The sequence below is a fragment of the Meles meles genome, chromosome X (assembly GCF_922984935.1).
Source record: "Meles meles chromosome X, mMelMel3.1 paternal haplotype, whole genome shotgun sequence".
In the NCBI taxonomy this organism is placed as follows: Eukaryota; Metazoa; Chordata; class Mammalia; order Carnivora; family Mustelidae; genus Meles; species Meles meles.
In genome coordinates this window covers 98717552-98741484 of record NC_060087.1, presented here as the reverse complement: position 1 = coordinate 98741484, position 23933 = coordinate 98717552, and the positions used below count along the sequence as shown (strand labels likewise).

General features: G+C 40.5%; 1 protein-coding gene across 3 annotated transcripts in view; it reads right to left on the bottom strand.

Moving 5' to 3' along the window:
* PLS3 (plastin 3) overlaps positions 1-23933 on the bottom strand; it is an 84734-nt gene that overhangs the window by 13103 nt on the left and 47698 nt on the right. For all 3 annotated transcript variants that reach the window (XM_045996256.1, XM_045996258.1, XM_045996257.1), the window contains exons 3-8: positions 23690-23770; positions 11648-11811; positions 5084-5213; positions 4455-4587; positions 2794-2875; positions 1473-1638 (exon numbers count right to left, since the gene is read on the bottom strand). In XM_045996256.1, coding sequence (XP_045852212.1) covers positions 1473-1638; positions 2794-2875; positions 4455-4587; positions 5084-5213; positions 11648-11811; positions 23690-23762 — 748 coding nt within the window. In that variant the 5' untranslated portion in view covers positions 23763-23770. The remainder of the gene's footprint in view (positions 1-1472; positions 1639-2793; positions 2876-4454; positions 4588-5083; positions 5214-11647; positions 11812-23689; positions 23771-23933) is intronic.

Here is a 23933-nt window from a genome sequence, read left to right as displayed (position 1 = left end):
TTTGTTGTTGAATTGAATGTAAAGAAGCCAAGGGTTCCTGCTAAGTATTCCCTGTGGGTACTGGGTAGAAGCAGGGGGTGTCTGCACGGGGAACAGCTGAACTTCCGGCATGGTTGCAGGAGTATGTCGTGTGGCCCCTAATGCAGTAATTACCTCCCCTGAAATAAAAGGTTTCGCTTGAACAAGAAGACTGAAACTGCCTGATTTCTGAAGAGGTCTAAGTGATACCTTTATCAGGCAAATTTCATCTCTCATGGACTCTGCCTCATGCGTCATTCTGATGCTGAGGGACTTAAGCAAGGGTAGAAGCAGCAGGTCACTTGTCCAAGACCCTCCTTTTGCTCCCCATCCCCACCACGTCAGAGGTCAGAGAGGATTAAACAGCCTGACATCTGTGCACCTGAGACCTTGTCAAAGAAAGGTTATTTGATTTATTCCACACGCCAATGTGATTGTATTTGCCTTTCAGAACGGACTTCAGCTTTTTTTTTTTTTTTTAAGATTTTATTTATTTGACAGAGAGGGGAACACAAGTAGGAGGCGTGGGAGAGGGAGAAGTGGCTTCCCGCCGAGCAGGGAGCCCGATGTGGGGCTCGATCCCAGGACCCTGGGATCATGACCTGAGCCAAAGGCAGATGCTTAACGACTGAGCCACCCAGGTGTCCCTGGACTTCAGCTTCTTTAACAAGACAAATACCACTGTGAAGAAGGCCAGCAATGAGAGTAATCATCTTTGTTCAAATATAGTTCAAATATAGGTACCTTTGAGCAGACTGAAACAAAGGCAAGGGCAAGTCTCAGAAGTGCAAAAAAGTCTCATCATGGATCAATGTGCAAAATAATAAAACCATTGACAGACATTCTGGGGGACCTTGAAAAGACTGAGAACCCAAAGAGATATTTCCCAGAAGTGACAAGGATTGAGAGTGCGATTTCTGGAATAAACTAGGAATATCTGGAGTGGTGGTTCATAGTTTAAGCTTTGCAGGAAGAGGATCATGTAGAATTGCCCAGGACAAAAGACAATTGTATCGTGTGTGCTTATAGAATCTACAAATCCACGGTGTGACAGGAAACCCCATGTTGTAAGAAGTTCAGAAGATGTGACCATCAAGGGTAGGGTAGATTAGTCTGAAGAAGTCTCAAAATCCAGGGGTGAAGATGGGGCGGGAGTTGGGCAGAGAGATTAGAAATGAAAAGATACCCAGACTGGGGACCTTGGGAAAGTTCCTTAAACTCTGTGCTTTTGTGTCTTTATTATAAAATGAATTCTAAAGCACCAGGCAAATGTGAATTACTACTAAAGACGAAAAGTTGTAATTAGACTGTTTTCCACAACAACACTATAGCATTACCTTCTGTTAATTCTAGTTATCATCTAATCGCCTCAATTAAGTGAAAGCACGACAGTCTGTGTGATCAGGAAAAATACCCAATAAACAACTTTCAAAATAATGACTGTGTTCCATTACCTTCATTCCTGCTTAATTCAATGTCGGCAAACAACCCGATCTTAATAATCTGCCAAAGCAGTCCCAGAACCAGATGTGGTTTCCCAGCCCGCAAATCCTCCGCACCGATGTTCACAACGTGACACCCAATGGCAGAAGCAGAGTTCAGGGCCAAGTTTAAGTTTTCCTGCAAGAGAGCCAACGTACACATTTGCTTCTTGACCTTTCCAGTTTTTAGGAGTCTACCCCCTTTACTGAAAATAATGCTCAATGAGAAAATTAATTTCAGCCGCACATGATCCACAGAAAACAAAGTCCAGACAACGAACTCCAGACTTTGGTGTTAAAGGCATAGCTAAAACAAATCTCAGCTTTATTATTGTTACTGTCTTTTCCAGAATTCCGTGGGAAGTTAACTTGGTATTTTTATTTGGTCTCTTTTGAAGTACATGGACATTGTCACGAAAAGAAAAGGCTGAGTGACTAGAGTCCGGTTCTCCATGCAGGTTAAGGGTCGTATTTCTTTTTTTCTTTTTAAAGATTTTATTTTTAAGCAATCTCTATACCTGGGACTCGAACTTATAGCCCTGAGATCAAGACTTGTATGTTCTACCAACTGAGCCAGCCGGGTGCCCCAAGAGTGGCTGTATTTCTACTTTTTTCCCCAAGATTATCTATCTATCTATCTATCTATCTATCTATCTATCTATCTATCTATCCACAGAGAGTGTGCGCGTGAGAGAGACCAGCAGAAGGAGAGGGAGAAGCAGACTCCCCGCTGAGCAGGGAGTCCCTTTATCCCAGTACCCCAGGATCATGACCTGAGCCCAAGGCAGATGTTGAACCAACTGAGTCACCCAGGCACCAGAGTCACTGTATTTCTAAAAATGTCTAAAAGAGGGGTCTAATCCACGCACCTGAAAAAAGTTCTAGGACTGTAATCCCTGCGTCCCAAGAGGTGCTCTTGCCCGAGGGAATTTTGCTATCTCAGAGTGTGATACTCACTTGATAGACAAGAAAAATGCTCCATTGCTTAAGCATGCTAATTAATTAAGAGCTTAAATATTTTTGCTTATTTCTGCATGCCTGAACACAGCATGTAATGAGAAGAACACAGGGCTTTGGAGTTAGTCCTGGATTTGAACTTCAGTTCCAATGTTAACCTTAGGCAAGCTCAGGAGCCTGAGTCCCAGCTCTCTTCTGTCAAAGCTGGGTAATAGTCCTAAACTCAAGAGTTGTTAGAAGAATTAAATGGGAAGACATGAAGGGCAGAACTGATGGGCTACAGAATAGGATCTCACAAGGCCGTTGCCCCGAAGAGGGCAGGGATATCCATTTGTACCTGAATGATGAAGGGTGTCAGTTTCTTCTTGTTGATTGCTCTTTCATCAATTGTATCAGGAACTGAAAGGTTGATCATTTTACTGAAACACAAATTAGCAGGGAGTTAGTTTACTTTTAAAGAGCCTGTAAATATTCACAAACGTTTTAAGGCACATGACATGTCTCTCATATAATCTGAAAAAAAATCAGTGCAATATATGACTTTTATCATGTTGATCACACAGACAAAAAAACTATACATGTGAAAAATGCACATGAAAAAAAAAGACCAAAATGCTTACAGTAGTTGAGTATTTCTGAGTTGGGGATTGGGGCATATTTTATCATTTTAATTTTTTGTATTTTCTCATCATTTTGTAAAAACGAATAACTTGGATACTGGAAAAAACCTTACTGCATACATTTTAAAAACAGATAAAATCCCACATGGAAATTGTGTCTCTTCTCGACTGTAAAATTCACAAATAAGAATGACCATTTATTCACAAGGAGGTAAATTTATTGAGCACGAGACTCTTTCATTCACCATATTTATTGAGAGCCTAAATGATGAGCCAGGCACGATATTTGGTACTGCTAATTCAGTCGTGAGATAAAGAAATGTCCTGCTAATTAGACTAGAATCTGTGATTTCTTCGGGTAGAATCTCATCCGGTAAAATCTGGACAAAGACACTAACACTTTAGGTGTTTATAATACTGCTCCAAAATATGTGATTCCACACAGGGAAAGCCATGCTTCTTTCCATGTCAGATTTTTTTTTTTTTTTAAGATTTTATTTATTTGGGAGAGAGAGAGAAAGCACAAGCAGGGGCGGGGGGTGGCGTTGCAGAGGGAGAGGGAGAAGCGGGCTTCCCGCTGAGCAGGGAGCCTGATGTGGGGCTCAATTCCAGGACCCCAGGATCATGACCTGGGTCGAAGGCAGACGTTCAATGGACTGAGTCACCCAGGTGCCCCTATGTCAGATTTAAACATCAAATCAACAGCATCATGTGATTATCTCTCTGTACAAAAACACATGGGAGAATTAGTTCTTTAGTGCTTATACATGGACGAAACGGGATTATCTTATGGTTTTTAATGGGGATCATAGTAGATGCAGCATGAAATGCAAAGGGGTTTGAATATTCTGACTGCATTTGGGTTGGTCTTACAAGCTCCTGAGCGGCAGAGGCAGAGGACGAACCCAGGCCGACTGATTACGGAGCATATGCTCTTAGATCATCAATGGGACAAAGTGCTGATCATCTTACATCCTTTCTACCAAGGTACTGTTGGCTCTGGGGCAGCAAGGACCAACACAGTTTTCAGAACTAAGTCACTGGAGAATGAGAACTGAAGAGGAAGCCTTCTTTTTATTTTGAAGCTATGGTACTTTAAAAATAAGTAGACACTCACATACTTAAGTTCAACAAAGTTGTCATGTTCTGCTTGCACTTCAGCAGAAATCGGAAGCTAGTAGCTTCCTTATAAAGCGGTCCCCAGTCTAAATGAGTGAGTTTTAGATTTGTGTCTTAGTGGTACTTTCTCAGACACACCCAGAAGACTTTCAGTTCTGTTTCCCGAGTTGAAGGCGTCAAGCACCCAGAAACCAGTAATATATCAATTACGTGGAAGGCTGTTTTGGAAATCGGGACACAAAATCAACCAACATCTTACCAGAGCACAATTCCATCACCAACAGCTTTGAACAGGTCATCAGTATTCGGGTTCATGGGTATTACGTGTCTGCAATCAGGATCATTTTCCAAAGCTTTGTTTATCCAGTTAACAAAGGCATATTTTTCTTCCTCTATAGTCATGTTGAATGACAAGAAATTAGTTCACATTCTAGGTTGACTCTAAAGCCTAAAATAATCTGTACAGTAGTACTGAAAGTTAACGTGTCACAAACATGGGTTCTCCCCTTTGGAAACCCAGATACTTGAATACAACATGGCTCTTATGAAGTACAAAATTAATAGCAAAAAATAGAGAGAGAGAGAGCAGGGTTAACCGATCCTCAGGAAAGTTAGTTACCAAATTCTTTAAAAAACATTACTTACATTCCTGTAGAGTTCTACTATAATAAAGCCGATCATTGCTCACATCATATACTATGTCTTGCAAGCTAACAAAGCCATACGATAAATACTTATAATGCCGTTACAGCAAGTATTAGTCCCAGGTCTAAATACACACCACAGTGGGCTTCTGCTGTATTCTTAATTAGGAAGCAATGTTTCTCTAGCACCCCTCCTTAGGTCATTGCGTTACCCTGATGCACATGGAAGTCGTACTATTATTACCTGAGTAAGAATGCTGCGTTCCTTCACTGGACAGCTCGGAAGTGCCTCCCAGAGCACAAATCCCTTCTTTCCTGTTGATTGCTTTGCGGAAGGTTTTAGCAATATCGCTGCTTTTTACCTCTTGGAAAATCTACGAATGAAAATATGTTGTTAATTCACAGCTTGTTTTAAATTAGGTGCAACGATAAGCCCTTCTATCTTCGTTTAGACTCCGCTCACCTACATTTTCCCATATGGGTGGTGAGTCTTAAAAGGAGATGGAAAACTGGGCTTGCACTTTTAAGATGCTAAATAAATACTACAATACTGCTACTGAAAATGAAGCCAGACCGTCAATTGCACACACTTGTCAAAAACGTTAAGTGCCACATGCATTGAATCCGCTTTAAGCCGCCAACTAGTGTGGTTCAAAGGCACAGGTAAATCTGCTAATTTTCTACCAACAAGTAAGGCTTTGTTCGTTCCCTGGAGAGAAAAAGCTGAAGGATCCCCCTTCTTTAACCACAATTCTTAATGCAAAGGAAGACGAAAATTTAATGATTCAACCAAAAAAACCTCTTTTGGGGGTACAATGGTAAGGGCTTGTTCAATCAAAATTTACAGAGTAAGAAGGTGAAAAAATGGGTTGCGTTGGCAGCAAAAAGACAGCCCTGGAGAATAAACACAAAAAAGAGGCTTTTCAGTAACTGTCTTGTTTGAGTGTTTATGAAACCTAGCTTCTCGTCATGATGAAGAACATGGTGAACAAAATGAATGTGTGTATTCTAATTGTACAAAGCGGTGGTAACAAAGCAGATTTCTTACCCTTTCCTAACTGCCTGATCGAATGAATGGATATTCTAAAGGACTATGCAGCTCTACATATTTTTTAAAGATCTCTCTATATTTTTTAATGATCTATTTATTAGAGAGAGAGCACAAGTGGGGAGAGATGGGGGGAAGGAGAGGAAGAGAGACTCCTCAAGTAAACTCCCTGCTTAGTGCAGAGCCCAGAGGCGGGGCTGGATCCCAGGACCCTGAGATCACCACCTGAGCTGAAATGCACAGTTGGAAGGCCAAGGGACTGAGCCACCCAGGTGTCCCAGGACTAACTATATACTTTTAAATCCTGGAACTCACCTAAGCCCAAAGTTGTTTCTGATCTACCAATGCACATGGCTAAAAAGTAGCTACTTCCAGTAAAATGAGAGAAAGATGTAGCATCCTTACAAAAATTTCTTTAAAAGGCACACCTGGGTGGCTCAGTCAGTTAAGTGTCCAACTCTTGATTTCAGCTCAGGTCATGATCTCAGGGTCGTGAGATCAAGCCCCGTGCAGGGCTCCATGCTCAGCAGGTTGTCTGCTTCGGATTCTTTCCTCCTCTCCCTCTGGCCCCCACATTGTACATGTGTGCTCTCTCTCTCTCTCCTACTCTGTCTCTAAATAAATAAAATCTTTTTTTTTTAAAGACTTATTTATTTATTTGACAGAGAGAGAGATCACAACTAGGCAGAGAGGCAGGCAGAGAGAGAGGAGGAAGCAGGCGCCCTGCCGAGCAGAGAGCCCGATGTGGGGCTCGATCCCAGAACCCTGGGATCCTGACCTGAGCCGAAGGCAGAGGCATTAACCCACTGAGCCACCCAGGCGCCCCATAAAATCTTTTTTTAAAAAGGTGTTTATAACACATAAGTGGACTTACAGAAGGAAACATAATATCCTAATGGAAGAGTTGCTGAACAAACAGAACAGGAGTCAAAGGCCTTTGGCATTATTGACAGTTACACACACACACACACACACACACACACACACACACACATCTCAGGAGCCCATGTTTGAAGTTCATAGACCAGGGTCACAATATGTAGCAGTTCAGGTTGTATCTATGAGAACAGGCACGAGGATAAGTTTGAAATCCAGCCCCATGTGCCGCTGACCAACCCCTGTGTCCTACACAAGACATCAGTCCAAAAGCTGGGAGGGCCTTTTTCTATTTAGGTTTCCCAGGAGGGAACCTTTTTGTCATTAATCCACTAATCCATTAATCCAAATTAGAGAGAGAGACTTTCTGTAACTGGTATAAAAGCTGTTACAGGTGTTGTGGGTGGCCCTCTCTCCATGCCATGCTTTTTCCTCTTGCCTTTCTAAAATTCTAACCTTCTTTGGACTTACAAACCCAATTTTATTTAGGAAACTAGGGAGTAGTTAAGTTCCACAAGATCAAGCTTAATTTTCAGAGCTGTGATTTCTCTGCTCTACCTGTTAATGTCAGAGGTGGAATTTCAGAATGGGTGTGCACGTGTGCGAGTGTGTCTATGTCTACTTATGTCTATAGATACATACACAAAGACTACTCTAAATATTGCACACAGCCAACGAAATCATTTTCCCTCCTTTCTGGCCATTATATGGATTCCTGTTAGGTATCAATACTGTAGAGCGGACTACTCAGGCGCTCTGGGCAATTTCTAAACGATGGAAATTATTTTCATGCGCACTGATTTTTTAAATCCAACTTTCATTTCATTTACCTTAACTTCTGAGCCAAGATTATATGATAAAATGGTGACCAGTGAATGTAGCAGTCTTCACTGTGATGCTTTTGGTTCCCATAACTCCCCTTTGAGAACTTTATATCTGCTTAGTAAAAACGCAATATTCACCATTCTACTCCACTCTGAACTCCACTTCATTTAGACATTGTCTAGTAAATTAAAATCTGAAATGTGTGCTTTCCCTCATGACTGAGGTACCATAAATCACTTACTTGCATGACAAAAAAGAAAAGCATACAAAATGTTATTGCCTCAGAAATGACCTATGAAAAGTTATTTTTTTATTAGGCCTATTTTTGTCTCAAGATCATTTGCTTCTAAAAATTAGGCTGGTTTCCATGATCACAACTGCAGCTGAAAAATAAATGCAAATTTATATATAGCATGGAAAAAAGGAACAATACAAATAATAAGTTAAAAAAAAAAGAATGTCTACTGTGTAATATCCTAATGCAATTATTTACGTCACTGTAGTTAAGCTCATGCTTGGGAACGAAAGCAAAGTTGCAATTAAATCAGTTAATTTTTAATTGCCTTACAGAGGTCATAGGACCTTCGTTTTCTAAATATTTTTAAATAAATGTTTCCAGCCATGCTCAAACTTTCAGGTTCACGGTATTTTCCTCTGTTGCGTAGATTAAAAAAAAAAAAGGCAAATTAAAAGGGATAATTGAAGATTTACCTCTCTTCAATGGATTCACCGCAGGAGAACTTGCATTTTGTTTTCTACGTTAGAGAAGAATTGCTCCAGCGGATGATAGAGTTATTTGAGTAGAAAACCCTGGCTTAACAAGAATCTCTGAAATCAGAGATAACACAAGGCCAACTACTGTGCTGAAGTCTTCTCAATGAATCTTTTCAAAGCTGCCCCTTGTGATACTAATGAGCTCACTGTTCTCCCGTTTTCCCTCGAGGAGGAAGGACTGACTTTGTCATGCGTGAGCAAACTCCTGGGGACCCTGTGGCTCTGGTTCTATGCATCCCCCCCCCTTTATGGAATATATATATATATCTTATTCCTTTTTAAAGTTTCGTCACCTTTCTAGCTCTGTGCAGGACTAGCAGCCAGACAAAGCAATCCAGAGGCATAATAACTTAGGAGGAAGGAAAGATTTCAGAAAGAATTGCAAAATATTGACTGGCTTCCGGGGTTTGAGGCTTGCATCCAAAGTGTTTCCAAAGTAGTACACTTGAATTTTTTCTTTTCTTTTTTTTTTTTTTGGAATCTGCTGTAGGCCTGAGCTTAGTAATAATGGGAAAAGAACACTGCTTTACAAAACAAAACAAAACAAAACAGAAATCGCTACCCCCAATAGCTGACATCTACATAGCGTTTGCTATATGCCTGGCACTGTTCTTAAGCACTTTACTTATATGAAGTGATTTCATCTGATGAGATTGGTGCTATTAGCCAAAGTCCTAGAACTGGTCAACAACTTAGTGCCATTATGCAAGAGCAAATTTCTCACTGTGAAAACAAGAGTTTAATGCAGACATCTCTGCTGAAAGGAAGGGCTATACCAGTCTTTTTAAAGATACGGGTAAAACAAAACCCAAAAAACCCCACCATTACCTTGTAGGCAAAAAAATCCAGTAATGTCGTTTTGAAGATACTTAGAAGAAACAAAATCCGGGTATTAAATTTAACTTTAACATTTGAAGTGTACATATAACTTAGGGACTCTTTTCTGCCCTATATATATTCTTCTCCAAAATTAACATAAACTGATTCTGTCTGTAGGCTGCTTTGCAATTAGCACCTCTTATGCAGCAATTTAAATAAAAAACCCCAAGATGCAAGAACATGTTTATTTCTACTTCCTTACGTTAACACCTGATAGGAATAACTCGCTTGCTTTTTCACAGATGACGAAAATCTACCCATATTTTGACAATTTCTAAGATGCCTCATCAGTGACAAAGCAGATGGAAGCGGACGGACATTTGCTCAGACACCCGTCTTTCAGTCTGGTCATGGCGGTATCATTCTGAAACTTCAGGCAGGTTATTTTACTGTCCTTCACATTTCAAATTACTTGAACAGAAGGGAACGACGTGGAAAAAGCCACTAGTCCTCTGTGTAATGTTGGGGAAGCTACTTCCTTTTTCCAGGACTCCAGGCTTTTATTTTTGATTGAAAAATGAAAGAGTATACTGGGGCACCTGGGTGGCTCCGTTGGTTAAAGCCTCTGCCTTTGGCTCAGGTCATGATCCCAGGGTCCTGGGGTGGAGCTCCGCATCGGGCTCTCTGCTCAGTGGGGAGCCCGCTTCCCCCTCTCTCTCTCTGCCTGTCTCTCTGCCTACTTCTGATCTCTGTCTGTCAAATAAATAAATAAAATCTTAAAAAAAAATGAACGAGTATAAACATATTGATTCCTTCCAATTAGAAAGAAACGTACATTTTAACCTAAAATGTCCTCATTAATATTTTCTAAAAATTCCTAGCGATGCCAAAATTAGTATGCATGTCATTTACTTTTTAAGAATATACTAGGGGAATCAAACCTTCTCCCTTAAAAGCCTCCAGCAGCTCGGATGGAACAACCTGCGACATTTCAAGACCTACAAAATTAAGTATTTCCCTAAGATCATTTTTCTCAAAGACACTTTCACAATTTTGTCCTTAATAATACTGGCCACACTGCAGATCTTCACGATTTAGGTCCGTTCTTTCTAGTAGATTAAAATCCTGGCCAGTAAATTATCTCAAAAATTAACCCATCATAGTTAACTACTGCTCTAAGCTGCTTTAAATTCACAACCCAACATGCAGTTCCAAGGGGAGCACGTTCACATCAGAGACATGCAAGTGCTCATACTGCAAGTCAATTGTAACTTACTATTGAACACAGAATTCAAAACAAAAGGCTTTGGCAATAACTGAAAACAAAAAACAGTGGGTAAGAAATCAGTATTTCAAAAGAAGCCGGCAAGAACGCCATCATGACACATGCCTCTATTTTTAAAACAGCAGCCCTCCCCGCCCCACCAAATGCTCTCAGCTCTGGAGACATCATTAGCGAATCTGCTTTTAACAATGTTCTAAAGGAGTTAATTGTAATGGGAGAGAACATACCAGAATTTCACTGGCTATAGGGAGCTTCAGTTACCATGGAAAAGGAGGACGAGAAAGCTGGGAAGTTGATGAAAAATGAGGCAACTAATTACCTGTTTGTAACCCAGTAAAAGGAATGCCTAAGTAGACAAATGCAGCCTTAAATTAATAAACCCAACCAATAAAATCTTCAGGGTGTTCTTTATGGAGGGAAGAGGCAACTGCTACATCTCAAATACTCCTGTCAATGGCTATGGACTGAAAATGGCGCCGGTCACCTCACTCACTGGCAGCTACGGCATCAGGCTTCAGGAAGGAGGGCTACAGAAACCCTCTCCAAGCACTGAGTGCGAAACTCTAAACTCGGTGCTTGGAAGGAGAAGAATTAAGTCAGCCTCGAACCCCGAGGAGTATCTGATGATACTAGAGAGGAAGACGGAAATTTTAAATGCCTCCTCCAATGGACTAAAAAGATACGCTTCTAACTCTTAATTATCAAATTATCCTCGAGAAAACCGTCCGGTTAAAAACTACTAAGACAAGAGTCGCAAACATCTTTTTTTAATCAGAAAGCTCAACTCAGGAAGCTTCCAAGACTGTGAGTCAGGGTGTAGCATTAACTAACATCTGGGAGCACCCTATTCCCCAAGGCAGACACCAAGGGAGACAGAAAGGACGACACTTAGCACCTTGAAAAATCCCCTTTCATGAAGCCCTAGAGGAAATGGTTCGCCTTTCATAGCAAGTAGAGTATCTTTGATTCTGTCAGTGTTCTTTTTCCCAATTCGTTTGCTAAGATACTCTAATGGCTAAGAGAACCCAGGACACTTGGTGGGATGACAGAAACTTTATTAATCCTAACAGTACTGTTACAAAACATTTAGCAACTTCACAGGATTGACTACTTTTAAGATCCCACTAGACAAAGGAATAGTCATGACTCCTTATACTAAGGGTGGACTTTCACATACTTACATAAACAAATTCATCGAAACTTATCTTCCCGTCTTTATTTCTGTCACCATCCAGCATGAGTTTTTGAATAATTTCTCTCACTTTATATCCTGGTAATGGCATATTGGCTTCCTTGAAAAGCTCATGGAGTTCATAGTCACAGATGAATCCGTTGCTGTTGAGATCTTTGTACAGAGGGAGAGCAGGCAAAAAAAGGAAAAAAGAATTAGAAGAAATAAGTGAACCTCTTGGAGTAGTCTTACGATGACCATTCGTCTTCATTTGAGACTCATTCCTACTAAGCTTGCCTGAATACAGTGTTTGCTCTTCTTACTGTTTGGTACCTAAGGTTGTTTAAAAGGAAAATGCAAATTTTAACGGAAAGAGCACAGTTTTACACCATGTTTTCTGTATTTTAAACAATGTATATGTAGCTTCACTTAAAAATAGCATCCCTGGGGCGCCTGGGTGGCTCAGTGGGTTAAAGCCGCTGCCTTCAGCTCAGGTCATGATCCCAGGGTCCTGGGATCCAGCCCCACATCGCATCGCATCGGGCTCTCTACTCAGCAGGGAGCCTGCTTCCCCCTCTCTCTCTCTGCCTGCCTCTCTGCCTACTTGTGATCTCTCTCTGTCAAATTAAAAAAAAAAAAAAAAGCATCTCTAATACTAACAAAGCAGAGTTGCCTAATAAATTATTTTTCAATCATGAAGCTGACAGGACTTCTAAAAAATAATTAATAGACTACATACCAATAAAACACCACCATGGTAGAAAACGGTTAGTCTGGTAGAAGAGTTTATGAATTGATGATTATATTACAAAGCACACCTGAAATTAAACCCTCTTCAGTGTCACTTTTTTCCAAGAGCTAATGTAAATAAATACGGAGTCCATAAAAATAAATGCAGTCCCAAGTAATGCAAACGTTTACCATGACTCTATAAATAACCTTTTTATTTTTGTGCTAGGACCGTTCTAACGGAGTGTATATCTTAAGTGCTGATGAAGCTTAGTCTGAAACTATTCAAAATAAAAAAAAAAAAAACCAAAAAACTGATCAATGACCAGAAGTTAATTTACTGAGAGAGAGGGTTAATGTCCTGAGGGCTGTAATCTCTTGGGGATATATAGATTTTTTTTTAAATTTTTAATTTATTTATTTGATAGAAAGAGATCACAAGTATGCGGAAAGGCAGGCAGAGAGAGAGGAGGAAGCAGGCTCCCCGCGGAGCAGAGAGCCTGATGCGGGGCTGGATCCCAGGACCCTGAGATCATGACCTGAGCCGAAGGCAGAGGGCTTTAACCCACTGAGCCACCCAGGCGCCCCTTGGGCGTATATAGTTTTAAGAAAACTGGACGTTCACCAGAAATTTCAAATACCTACTGTTTAAACAATGCTTTTCCTTAGGTTCCCCCACTGAATTTCACGCATAAATTTATTATGATAAAAGGATACAATCTCAATAGAGAAACCAGAGCACTGTTCAAGAAAATCTACTGTGAAATTAATCTATTTGATACGTTACTTTAAAACCTGACTGGGTGCTGTTCTGGGAATGGGGGCTGCTGCTGGGATTGAATGAGAAGTCCTGTTATTCTAATGACAACTACTAATCAAATAACATCTAAGGTGAGGTAAGACTATAAAAATATAATATAATGAAATATAACTTAAGTGCTGTGATGAAAAATAAAGCAGGGAAAGGGGTCAGACTGGGGGCTATTTTGCCCCCCACCCCAGGGAGCCTTCAGGAATGTCTGGAGACATTTTTGGTAGCTAAGACTGGAGGCCAGGGTGAGGGGTGGTGTGAGGAGGCTCCTGGCATCCAGTGTGTTGCGCTGCCCAATACCCTACGACACTATGACCCCCTCCCGCAAAACAGAATTCCGCAGCTCGAAATGGCAGAGGTCAAGGATGCCACTTTGACAAGGTTATATTTGAATGAAAACTTATGTGAAGCAAGGGAATGAATCGCAGATATTTAGGGGGAAGAGATTTCGAGTAGAGGAAAGAGCAAATGCAAAGTCTGTGATATGGAAGAGTGTCTGGTACGGTTTGAGAACAGCAAAGATCCAGCAGGACTTGAGCAGAGTAAACAAAGGAGAGAATTAGGGATGAGGCTAGGGAGCTGATCGCATATACTCTTACAGATCATGGAAAGTACTTGGGATTTTTTTTTTTTTTTTAAGATTCTGCTTATTTATTTGAGAGGCAGAGAGAGAGAGAGAGAGGACAAAGATAGCAAGCGAGGGCACATGTAGGGAGGAGAGAGGCAACAATCTCTGCTGAGCAGAGAGACCAATGCGGGCTTGATCCCAGGACCCCAGGATCATGACCTGAGCGGAAGGCAGATGCCTAACTGACTGAGTCACCCGGGCGCCCCATGGATCTTATCTTAAGTGTGATCTAAGTGTAATTCATTTCAGCTAATTTTTGTCAACTATTAAAATACTAAATACCCTATATAAAACCATCTCCCTAATATTTTGAGGGCTGATAAAATTCTATATTTAATTTTAGTGAAGTATATTTGTAGATTCAAACAAATACTCTTAAACATAATTGGCACATTTAAATCTACCAATTAGAGTATCTATACTTCTCAAACATCATCCCCAAGCTACCCCAAACTTCAGAAAATCATGAATATTTCCTTCGATAAAGAGTACTTAATTTCCCTAGGGCACATCTTCGCTTTCTTTGCTTTGAATTAGTAAAAGGCCATACATCAAACACTTTACTAGTAAAGTGTTTATACGTAGAAGTCAATCCAGCAACAACATCTGCAATTGCTAAAAAAGAACAAAGTAATCCACATGTTATTGTGGCAGGATTTTAGCAACTTTTGATGAATGAAATTCTTGAGTTTAAATACACCTCCTCCCATGCATAAACTAATCTGTTTCTCCCATTTTCTTTATAAAGTTAAATAGAGGGGTGCCTGGGTGGCTGAGTCCACAGTCATAAAGTGACTGGCTCTTAACTTCAGCTCAGGTCATGCTCTCAGGGTCATGAGATCGAGACCCACGTTGGACTCTGTGCTAGGTGTGGACCTGCTTAACATTCTCACTCTTGGGGTGTCTGGGTGGCTCAGTCAGTTAAGCATCTATCTTCAGCTCAGGTCATGATCCCTGGGTCCTGGGATCCAGTCCTGCCTCAGGCTCCTTGCTAAGCGGGGAGCCTGCTTCTCCCTTTCCCACTCCCCCTGCTTGTGTTCCCTCTCTCGCTGTGTCTCTGTCAAATAAATAAATAAAATCTTAAAAAAAAAAAGATTCTTGCTCTTCCTTTCCTTCTCTCTCTCAAAAAAAAAAACCCAGTTAAAACAGAGCTCATTACTGGGGTGTAAGTATGGCATAGAGAAAGATACACAGCATGGCTGAAAGGATACAAGCGGGAGTAATGTGACATAGGATTTGCATAAGTCACCTCTCTAGGTCTTCATTTTCCCATCTGTAAAAGATGTCTTTGGATCAAACGATCCCCAGATTCCCTTTTTGACTCTAACACACTCTGATTCTAAACTTGAGTAGCCAAGACTTAACAAACCACACACACACGCACGCACACACACACTTCTAAAAATACTGGAGGTAAAATTGTAATACATAATAAAAACAAATATGTAACATTCTGATCACTACTGCATCACATCACCTAAATATAACATCCCTTCATTTTTAGATCTTTTAGGAAAAGATGGCTTATTCCTTGCCACTATCAAAACTTTGTCCACTTGGAGGATGCCAGGGTGGCTCAGTTGGTTAAGTGACTGTCTTTGGCTCGGGTCATGATCTCAGAGTCCTGGGACAGAGACCCTTTTCCCTTTCCCTCTGCTGCTCCCCCTACTTGTGCTGTCTCATGCTTTCTGTTGAATAAATAAAATTTTAAAAATCTTAAAAAAAAAAACACAACGTTGTCCACTTGGCAATTTCTGATAGAAAAATATTTTATGGGCTGCCTGGGTGGCTCAGTAGGTTAAGTTGCCAGCTCTTGATTTTGGCTCAAGTCATGATTTCGGGGTCCTGGGATGGGGCCTGTGTCAGGCTCCACATTCAGCATGGGGTCTACTTGACGATTCTCTCCCTCACCCTCTGCCCCTCCCACTCATGCTCTCTCTCTTAAATTAATAAATCTTTAAAAAATATTTTTAAAAGATTTGTTTATTAATGTATTCTACTTTACCCTGACTTCTGAAATGCTGTATCTGAGCATAATTTTTTTTATTTTTTTTAAAGATTTTATTTATTTATTTGACAGACAGAGATCACAAGTAGGCAGAGAGGCAGGCAGAGAGAGAGGAGGAAGCAGGCTCCCCGCTGAGCAGAGAGCCTGATGCAGGGCTTGATCCCAGGACGCTGGGATCATGACCTGAGCCGAAGGCAGAGGTTTTAACCCACTGAGCCATCCAGGTGCCCCAATTTATTTTTTTTAAAGATTTGTTTATTTATTTGGCAGAGAGAGACAGCGAGAGAGGGGAACACAAGCAGGGGAAGAGGGAGAGGGAGATGCAGCCCCCCTGCTGAGCAGGGAGCCCGCTGTGGGGCTCGAACCCAGGACCTTGGGATCATGACCCAAGCAGAAGGCAGATGCTTAATGACTGAGCCACCCGGGTGCCCCCTGAGCATAATTTAATCTGTGATTGACTCCAGTTTTGACCTAGCATAGAGCAGGTGCTTAATTGTTCCTTTTGTATTCTCAGTAATCTAACAGAAGCAGAAGGCAAAGATTTTTAAACTAAGTATTGGAGAACTGTGAATTCAAAATGATATGAAACCAACCAGGGCGCCGAGAGTCTAGGCCATTTGGCAGTTTATCGGCCTTAGGTAGAATAGAGGTGTAGGCAATGAAGAGAATTAACATTTGCCTGAGCCCTCTCTGAAATAACCTGTTGGGCATTAATTAGAAGACAGCTCACTGACGTGATTAAAAGATGCCAGGAAGTACCCACCCTAAAATATAACTAACATAAAATAACCACGTGTGAAAATTCCATTTTGAAGTAAGAGCAGTAATATACAAATGCTGTTAGTAACCGACAGGACCATTTTAAAGGGGGTTGGAGGAGCAGAACTTGGTCAGAATGCAGCAATCTTCCTTATTAGGTTGCAAATTTCTTGACCTCAACCCCAGTACGTGGCCCAGTCCCTTGCATGTAACGCGATGGGAAAAGACCATTTTTGTAGGACCACTGATTCTCAGGTATTAACCAGGAAAAGAATGTTCTAATCTAACGAGCATTTTAAAAACAGAATTAAACAAACAATAAGGAACACATACAGAAATAGCACTGAAAGACCGAATGGCAATTCACCAGGAAACCATAACGACAGAAATATCCCTTAAATAACATTCAATCTCATTCCCTTTGTTCTAATCCTGTCCCCACCCTGGCAGCCTTCAGATCTGTAATTTGGTTTTCTAAGTGAACACACCCACAGAGGAGTACCCTGGTAGAAAACCAGTGATGGCTGTCAGGTCAGGAGTTCCGTTCTAAATGTAGAAACCTGCTTTGTCTGTATTAAGAAATACCGTGTGCACTTGGTTGGCAGAAGGCAGCCTCCAGAGCAAATAGAGAACCTACTGTGTGGCCAGCACTGAGCTAGACACCAGAGATACAGAAATTAATCACAGGGACTCTCCTGGTTCTTACTTGCAACTACAGTTTTAAAATCCTTGTGAAAACAGGAGTCACTTGGAATACCTAGCTAGCCTCTATCTTTCCCAAGAGGGAAAAAACATCATTGAACATATGCATCGCATTTTACATATTTTAAAAGTTTTGGGGCGCCTGGGTGGCTCAGTTGTTAAGCATCTGCCCTCGGCTCAGGTCATGATCCCGGAGTCCAGGGATCGAGTCCCGAATCGGGTTCCCTGCTCCGTGGGAAGCCTGCTTCTCCCTCTCCCACTTCCGCTGCTTGTGTTCCCTCTCTCGCTGTGTCTCTCTCTGTCAAATAAATAAATCTTAAAAAAAAAAAGTTTTACCTACTCTGCTGTTTTCCTATAATTTATCAGCAGATCTAGCTTGTACTACCTCCCATAATCAAAGACATTTTAGTGTTAGTACTAGTAAATTAGAGCCAGCCTTTCTTAGAACTCCTAAATCGTATCTTTTTGAAGACAACAATTTCAATTTCAATAAAAAGGCAGAGGGAGCCTAAAAAGGCAGCTTGCAATTAATTTTACAAAATCTCCCAGCTGGAAAAGTACTTGAAAGACAAAATAGGGTGCAATTATTTTTAAAGAGTTTTATGCTAATTTTATTTCCAAGCCCCCCCGCCAAAACACGCACGCGTGCACACACACGCACGCGCGCGCGCACACACACACACACACACACACATCCTTAAACTATTATCAGAGATCTAATATGCTGTGCTTTGGAAAGCCAGAAAATGAAATAGCACAACGGCATTTTAGAAAGCTTCCATCTTATCGGTGATATTATTACTGGGAGCCCAAAACGAGGTTTGGCGGTGATCTTTTTCTATTCGGAGTTTTGACATAAACATGAGAATTTAATAATAAACTGACCCCAAAAACACAGACCTGGATTGAAAGCAGTCTGAACAATTGGAAACTAACATCACAACGTCCTGGCATAATGGCAGCCCTCTATTTTCTCATTAAAGTTGCCGATATTCTGGAAGCCCTTTCTGGCTCATTTGCCACATCTTCATTAAACTACACATTGGCATGGGGTCAAACATGTTCTGCATTTCAAAGACTCCTATTTTCAACCGCCTGATAAGCTAGATACTATCCTACAGCCTGTACTATCTAGAGCATTCTTCATGCTTCTATGGAAGCAAGTCTCAACTTTTGGGTTCAGAAAATAGGGTCATTAAGGAGTCGACATTAACAAATGGCAGGAAAAAAAGAAACTCCAGACGCATCCCGGCTGAACAAAGTTCCCGCAGAAAGTAAACAGCTAAACATTCAGGCCACTGACCAAGTGTTCTTTTTTTAAAGAAAAATCACTACACTTAAAAAAAGAAAAATCAGCAGCAGGCTCCCAGTGCTACACCCGAGAGGCCTGTCTTTCATACTGGCTGCTGAATTCCTCAGAAAGGAACCAACTGTTTGTAACAACAGATTCTCTCTGTCGCTGTGTGTGTGTGTGTGTGTGTGTGTGTGTGTGTGTGTGTGTCTCTCTCTCTCTGATGACACGTGTAGGTTCACATCTGCATTCTGTTTTAAAAGAAACCCCATTATGCTCTTTACCAAGTGTTATTTAAAATGCCAGTTAACTCTCTCAACACCCTTCCCCAAGTAACCTTAAAGTAAATAAACTTATTATACAGCCCTGTTCCTGCAGAAGTTTGAATCACACCAAGAATGCATATCCTTAAAAGGAAATGTTTTCCCTCCCCTTGCATCCTGTTATTTAAGCTATTTTAAGTACTTGTCTGGAGAAAGCTGAGCCAGAATTCAAGTGGTTTTGATTTTAGCTGTTCTACACTGCCCATGTCCAGGTGGTACGAGGCGAAATCTATCACTTCAAATGCATCTTTTGGAGTGCTACTTTGTCTTATAAATCTGACAGTAAGAAAGACTGGGATTTCCTTTGACCCCCACGTTCTGTGTGTGTGTGCGTGCGTGTGTGTGTGTGTGTGTGTGTGTGTGTGTTGCTTTAACCATCCTTGAATCAGTCTAAATCCAGTGTCTCTATAAAGAGGTTGCATATGTGTGTCCGCATCTGTAACACACATGCAACCTCCTCACTAACCCATCACGGACAGTGCGCATTAGGACGTAAAGAAGAAAACCAATCAAGTACAGATCCACATCCTTTCAGAAAAGCTGGGTTTAAAAGTTCCATTTAGTTTAACCTACATATCCCAAACATTTTCACACTAAAAACAAAAACAAAAAAGCAAACAAAAAAACCCAAAAAACCAAAGACAAAAGGAATCTATGCATCTAACAGGAATGGATTTACGCACGTGTACGCATGCACATACGCCATCTCGAATGCCCGCGAAAGCACACGAAATATTGACTTGGAAGACTCAGCCAAAAGACTTGTGTAGAAGAATTTAGGTTATATTCTATCCTAAGATCTAAGCAGTAAAGTTGAGCTTTCATTAGGCATTAAAACTTCAGAAAAGGCAGCTGCTAAACGTCTCCAGATGCTTCACTAAACGTGAGTTTTGCCTTTCACAGCTTACACCTTTTGAGGTAGCTCATTCCAGCAAATACAAGAGGCAGTTTAATGAGTCCCAGCTCAGGGTAGAAGTGAGGTCACTATCTAAGAGTTCATCCTAATGGTGGATCCTCAAAGGTAGAGGTCAAGGACCGCTGGAGGCCAGGCAAGATTAGAAGGCTGAAACAAGGCAATCAAAAATGTCACCTATCATCATTTTCCAACTCAAAATTTCCAGCAAGTTTGGCCACTGGTTCCCACCTGCTGCCACTCTCCCACTTTAAAAGTACACACACATCTCCACATACGTGCGCTCTTGCTCTGAAGCCCACCCATCCACATGTGTGTACGTCTCCAATCTTCCACACCCACAGAACATGGTCTGCAGACCATCCCAAGGCCTTCGTCTCCAACAGTCCGCTGAGAATTAGCCAGATGGCTCAGTGAAATAGCACTGGTTAGTTTATTTTTTTGGCTGGCCTGTAGGTTTTATTTTTTCAGTCATAATTAAACAAATATGCACTGGTGGACTTTTATTGAATACTAAAAGTAAATTAAACTAACCCACTATGCCTTTTGTGGCATCATCCTGATGTGGGTTTTATGTAATTGGAAACAACTCAACTTCCTGAGAGGAGAAAATCACCATAGCCAAAACTTTTTGACTTCGTGTGGTAGGCAGCCACAGAGGGATATACCCACAGTATTCCTCGTCATTTACGAAGCCCCGTTATTCTTTTATTTCAAAGTGCTGAATTTGTGGGTTGTTTTTTTTTTTTAAAGCTCAGTAGCAATTGCTTAGGAGAGAAAAAAGTCAGATGTCAGTGTTTGTGGGACTAAAGCCAATCTGAAAAGATTTACATTATGTGAATTTATCTCTATGACAAGTAATCATCCAAATGACTTTTAGCTTCCATAGGAAGATTAACTTCTCAGATTGTGCAAGACATTTTATAGTTGGTAAAATATTTACTTCCTAAGTACTCTGAAAGTTTTATTTATCCTTCCTTAGAAAGAACTTATGCAGCATTTACATTAATAGGGAAACATTATGAAGTAGGAAAAAAAACAAAACAAAAAACAAAACCAGAGCCAAGGCTTCTGCTATCCTAGTGGGAAATACTGGAAATAAATGTTGAGAAAATTAAAATAATTAAATGAAAATATACTGCTGGGAGCTTAACACTAAGCAGGTGCAGAAAATGAGTGAAAGGAGAACTTTAAGTCTTAATACTCCATTTATTGCTAGTAAAGAGAATTTCAAAGCACTATTAATTGATTGGACAAAACCTATGGTTAGTGGTAATTACAGAGATTTTCCTCACACACTGTGATTTTGCTGAATTTCTAAAGAGATAATCAAGGCTATTATTGTTAATAGATGGGGAAAAAAAATCACATAATGATTTCCATATTTTGTCACAACTGAACAGAGACAAAGTGGTCCTCCCAGCCCTCCCCACCACCAATAAGAAAGAATTGTCCTTGACAGGAAAGTAAGTTCTAGAGCTTGTTTTTCAAATCTAGTTTCCCTGAACGAAGAAAAAAAAAAAAAAAGATTTCCATAACACCTTTGACAGTTGCCTGAGGGCTCCGTAACTAATAACTACAAACTACAAAGATTTTAAAGGAATAAATCAAAAGATTCAGCTGGGTCTTTAAACACTTTTCGAAAAGACAGACTCCACACAAGCCTTTATTATGCTGAAAAAAATATATATAAATTTTATGTGCTACAATGTGATGGCCAAAACCTTTAGCAATAAATTCCACCATGATGAAAATCTTCATAACAAAGGCCCTTTTATTTTATTTTTAAAAATATTTAATTAATTTATTTGACAGAGAGATAACAAGTAGGCAGAGAGGTAGGCAGAGAGAGAGGAAGAAGCAGGCTCCCCGCCCAGCAGAGAGCCAGATGTGGGGCTCTATCCCAGGACCCTGAGATCATGACCTGAGCCAAAGGCAAAGGCTTAAACTGAGCCACCCAGGCGCCCGGACAAAGGCCCTTTTAGTTTACAGTGGATAATGACAAAGTCCCAGTAGGTGAAAAGACTACGTGTAATTCCTTGGGATTCAGTCAATTAAATATTTATTGTGAACCTAACATGTGTGCAACACTGAGCCAGATACTGCATAATATAGAGAGCAGGCAGAAATTGGGGACTCCAGAATTTCCACACAGAGCACACAGAGTAATATGCATATCTTAGGAATGAATATATGCCTGTTAGGGACATCAACAGCATGTATGGTCTGATCTTGTGCCTTTGGGAATCTCTTTGTCTACCCTACCCCTTCCAAGATGTAGGATTTAAAATAAGACAGTAGTTCTACCATGACCCTTTCTTGCAGTCCAAGTTGATCCCTCACTTAGAGCAATTTAACCCTGGTTCCTCCATGGCAACCACTGGTGAGCCCTCTTCATGTCATTAAAGCTTGTCAGGAGCAATGAAGCTCTTTTCCTGATTAAGAGTATTCAGTTCCGTCAGGTAAGCCACAACAGAATAGCTCAACATTTTTAAAAGATACTGCACACAATTATTTCCAAGATGCTTCCCATGAGAACAAGGCCTGTATTCAATAATAAACATTTTTTTTTTTAAGGAAGCGAGGCCTTGAAGATTCAATAATGGCCATAGTAAGTCCTGGTCTTACCCAAACCTCTATTCATAAAGAAACAACTGAGGCTGTCCTCAACACTGAGGGAGGATTATAAGGGAAAGAAAAAAAAAAAAAGAAGGTTCAAAGGATATGCAATCCTAAACAATTCTGGTATGGCTATTTCTACAGAGTAATGAGATTTTAAAAATCTTGCAGCCAACGATTCACCTGCTTGTTTTCTCCTAATCAATCTTGTATCAGACTGATAGTACTCTTTCTTACAGTAGGTAGTATCTACGGCCAGTTAACAGATTGCCTTTTTTTTTTTTTTTTTTACATACACACACAGAAAAGTGTGTTAGAATCAGGCCTATCCATTTTTTTCTACTTAGAATTCCGAAGAGATTGTGAACAGTCACCTTGGTTGTGGGAGCGGTCATTATTCTTCCCAAGGCAAGCTGTTACTTACTAAATGCCTTCACAGACAATGTTGGCCTTGAATCTATGGGAATAGAGATGTGAGCTTCCTTACTTTTCATTAATGAGATTTGCATCGCAGGTCCAAGAGTCAAGTCTAATTTAAATAACAAATCATTATGATCTAACTTTATACCTTTTCATCAAGGAGACACCAAATAGTAGTTTACCTCTCTAAGCCCGCGTTGACTCATGTGAGTACACGTGTCAATAATCGGTTCTTACCCTGTTTTCTCACTAGCTTCGACTGATTTGACCTGGGCACTGAAATTTGGGATATAAATACTACAAACTCCATAGCAGCTAAATTCTAAGACATGTTCTATGAGATTTAAGGAAAAACCAAATGGCATGCTATGTCTTCCCATGTAATGCTGATACTAGAACATAATGTGAGAAAGCAGAACGGGCGGCATTATCCAAAGGCATAGAAGATCCATGGAAAAGGCAATAAAGCCAAGCTAACGAGGTAAAGGTAAAACATCATCTAATCCTATCTAACATATTCAGCGGTCTCACACACCCCTCTGAGAATATGGTGAAAGCTCCAAATCTTTTCCTCCAAAAAATAAGATACACAACGCAATAACACACAAAATTTGTCCCAAGTTTTCAGGAGCCACAGTAGACTAAAAACCTTTGACCATAGTAGACAGATGTAACTAGAAATAATAGTTTAGGGTGTCGTTTCTAAAACTTTACCCCATTGATTTTAACTACCTTGCCCTAAGGTTTGTGATTAACCATTCATATGATTTTTTTGGAGAATTAACCTCCATCAGGGCCAAACAAAAATGACTTTACTATAGTTAAAGCTATTAAAAAAATAAAACTTACCAACTTTTGCAAAGGCCTCTTTGAGTTCATCAAGCTCATCTTTGGAGATCTGAGTGGTAGCCATCTCCTCCATTTAAAGATCTAAGAGAAACCAGAAAGGTTTAAGACTGAAAGAGGTTTGTGATGTTTATACTATAAACATTCCTATGAAAATCTCATCTTGAGGTAATTTAAACAGAACAGCAAACTGCTAAAGCCATCTCAATACATTTCCATATTTACAGCTAAAGCCATAATAAAGAAA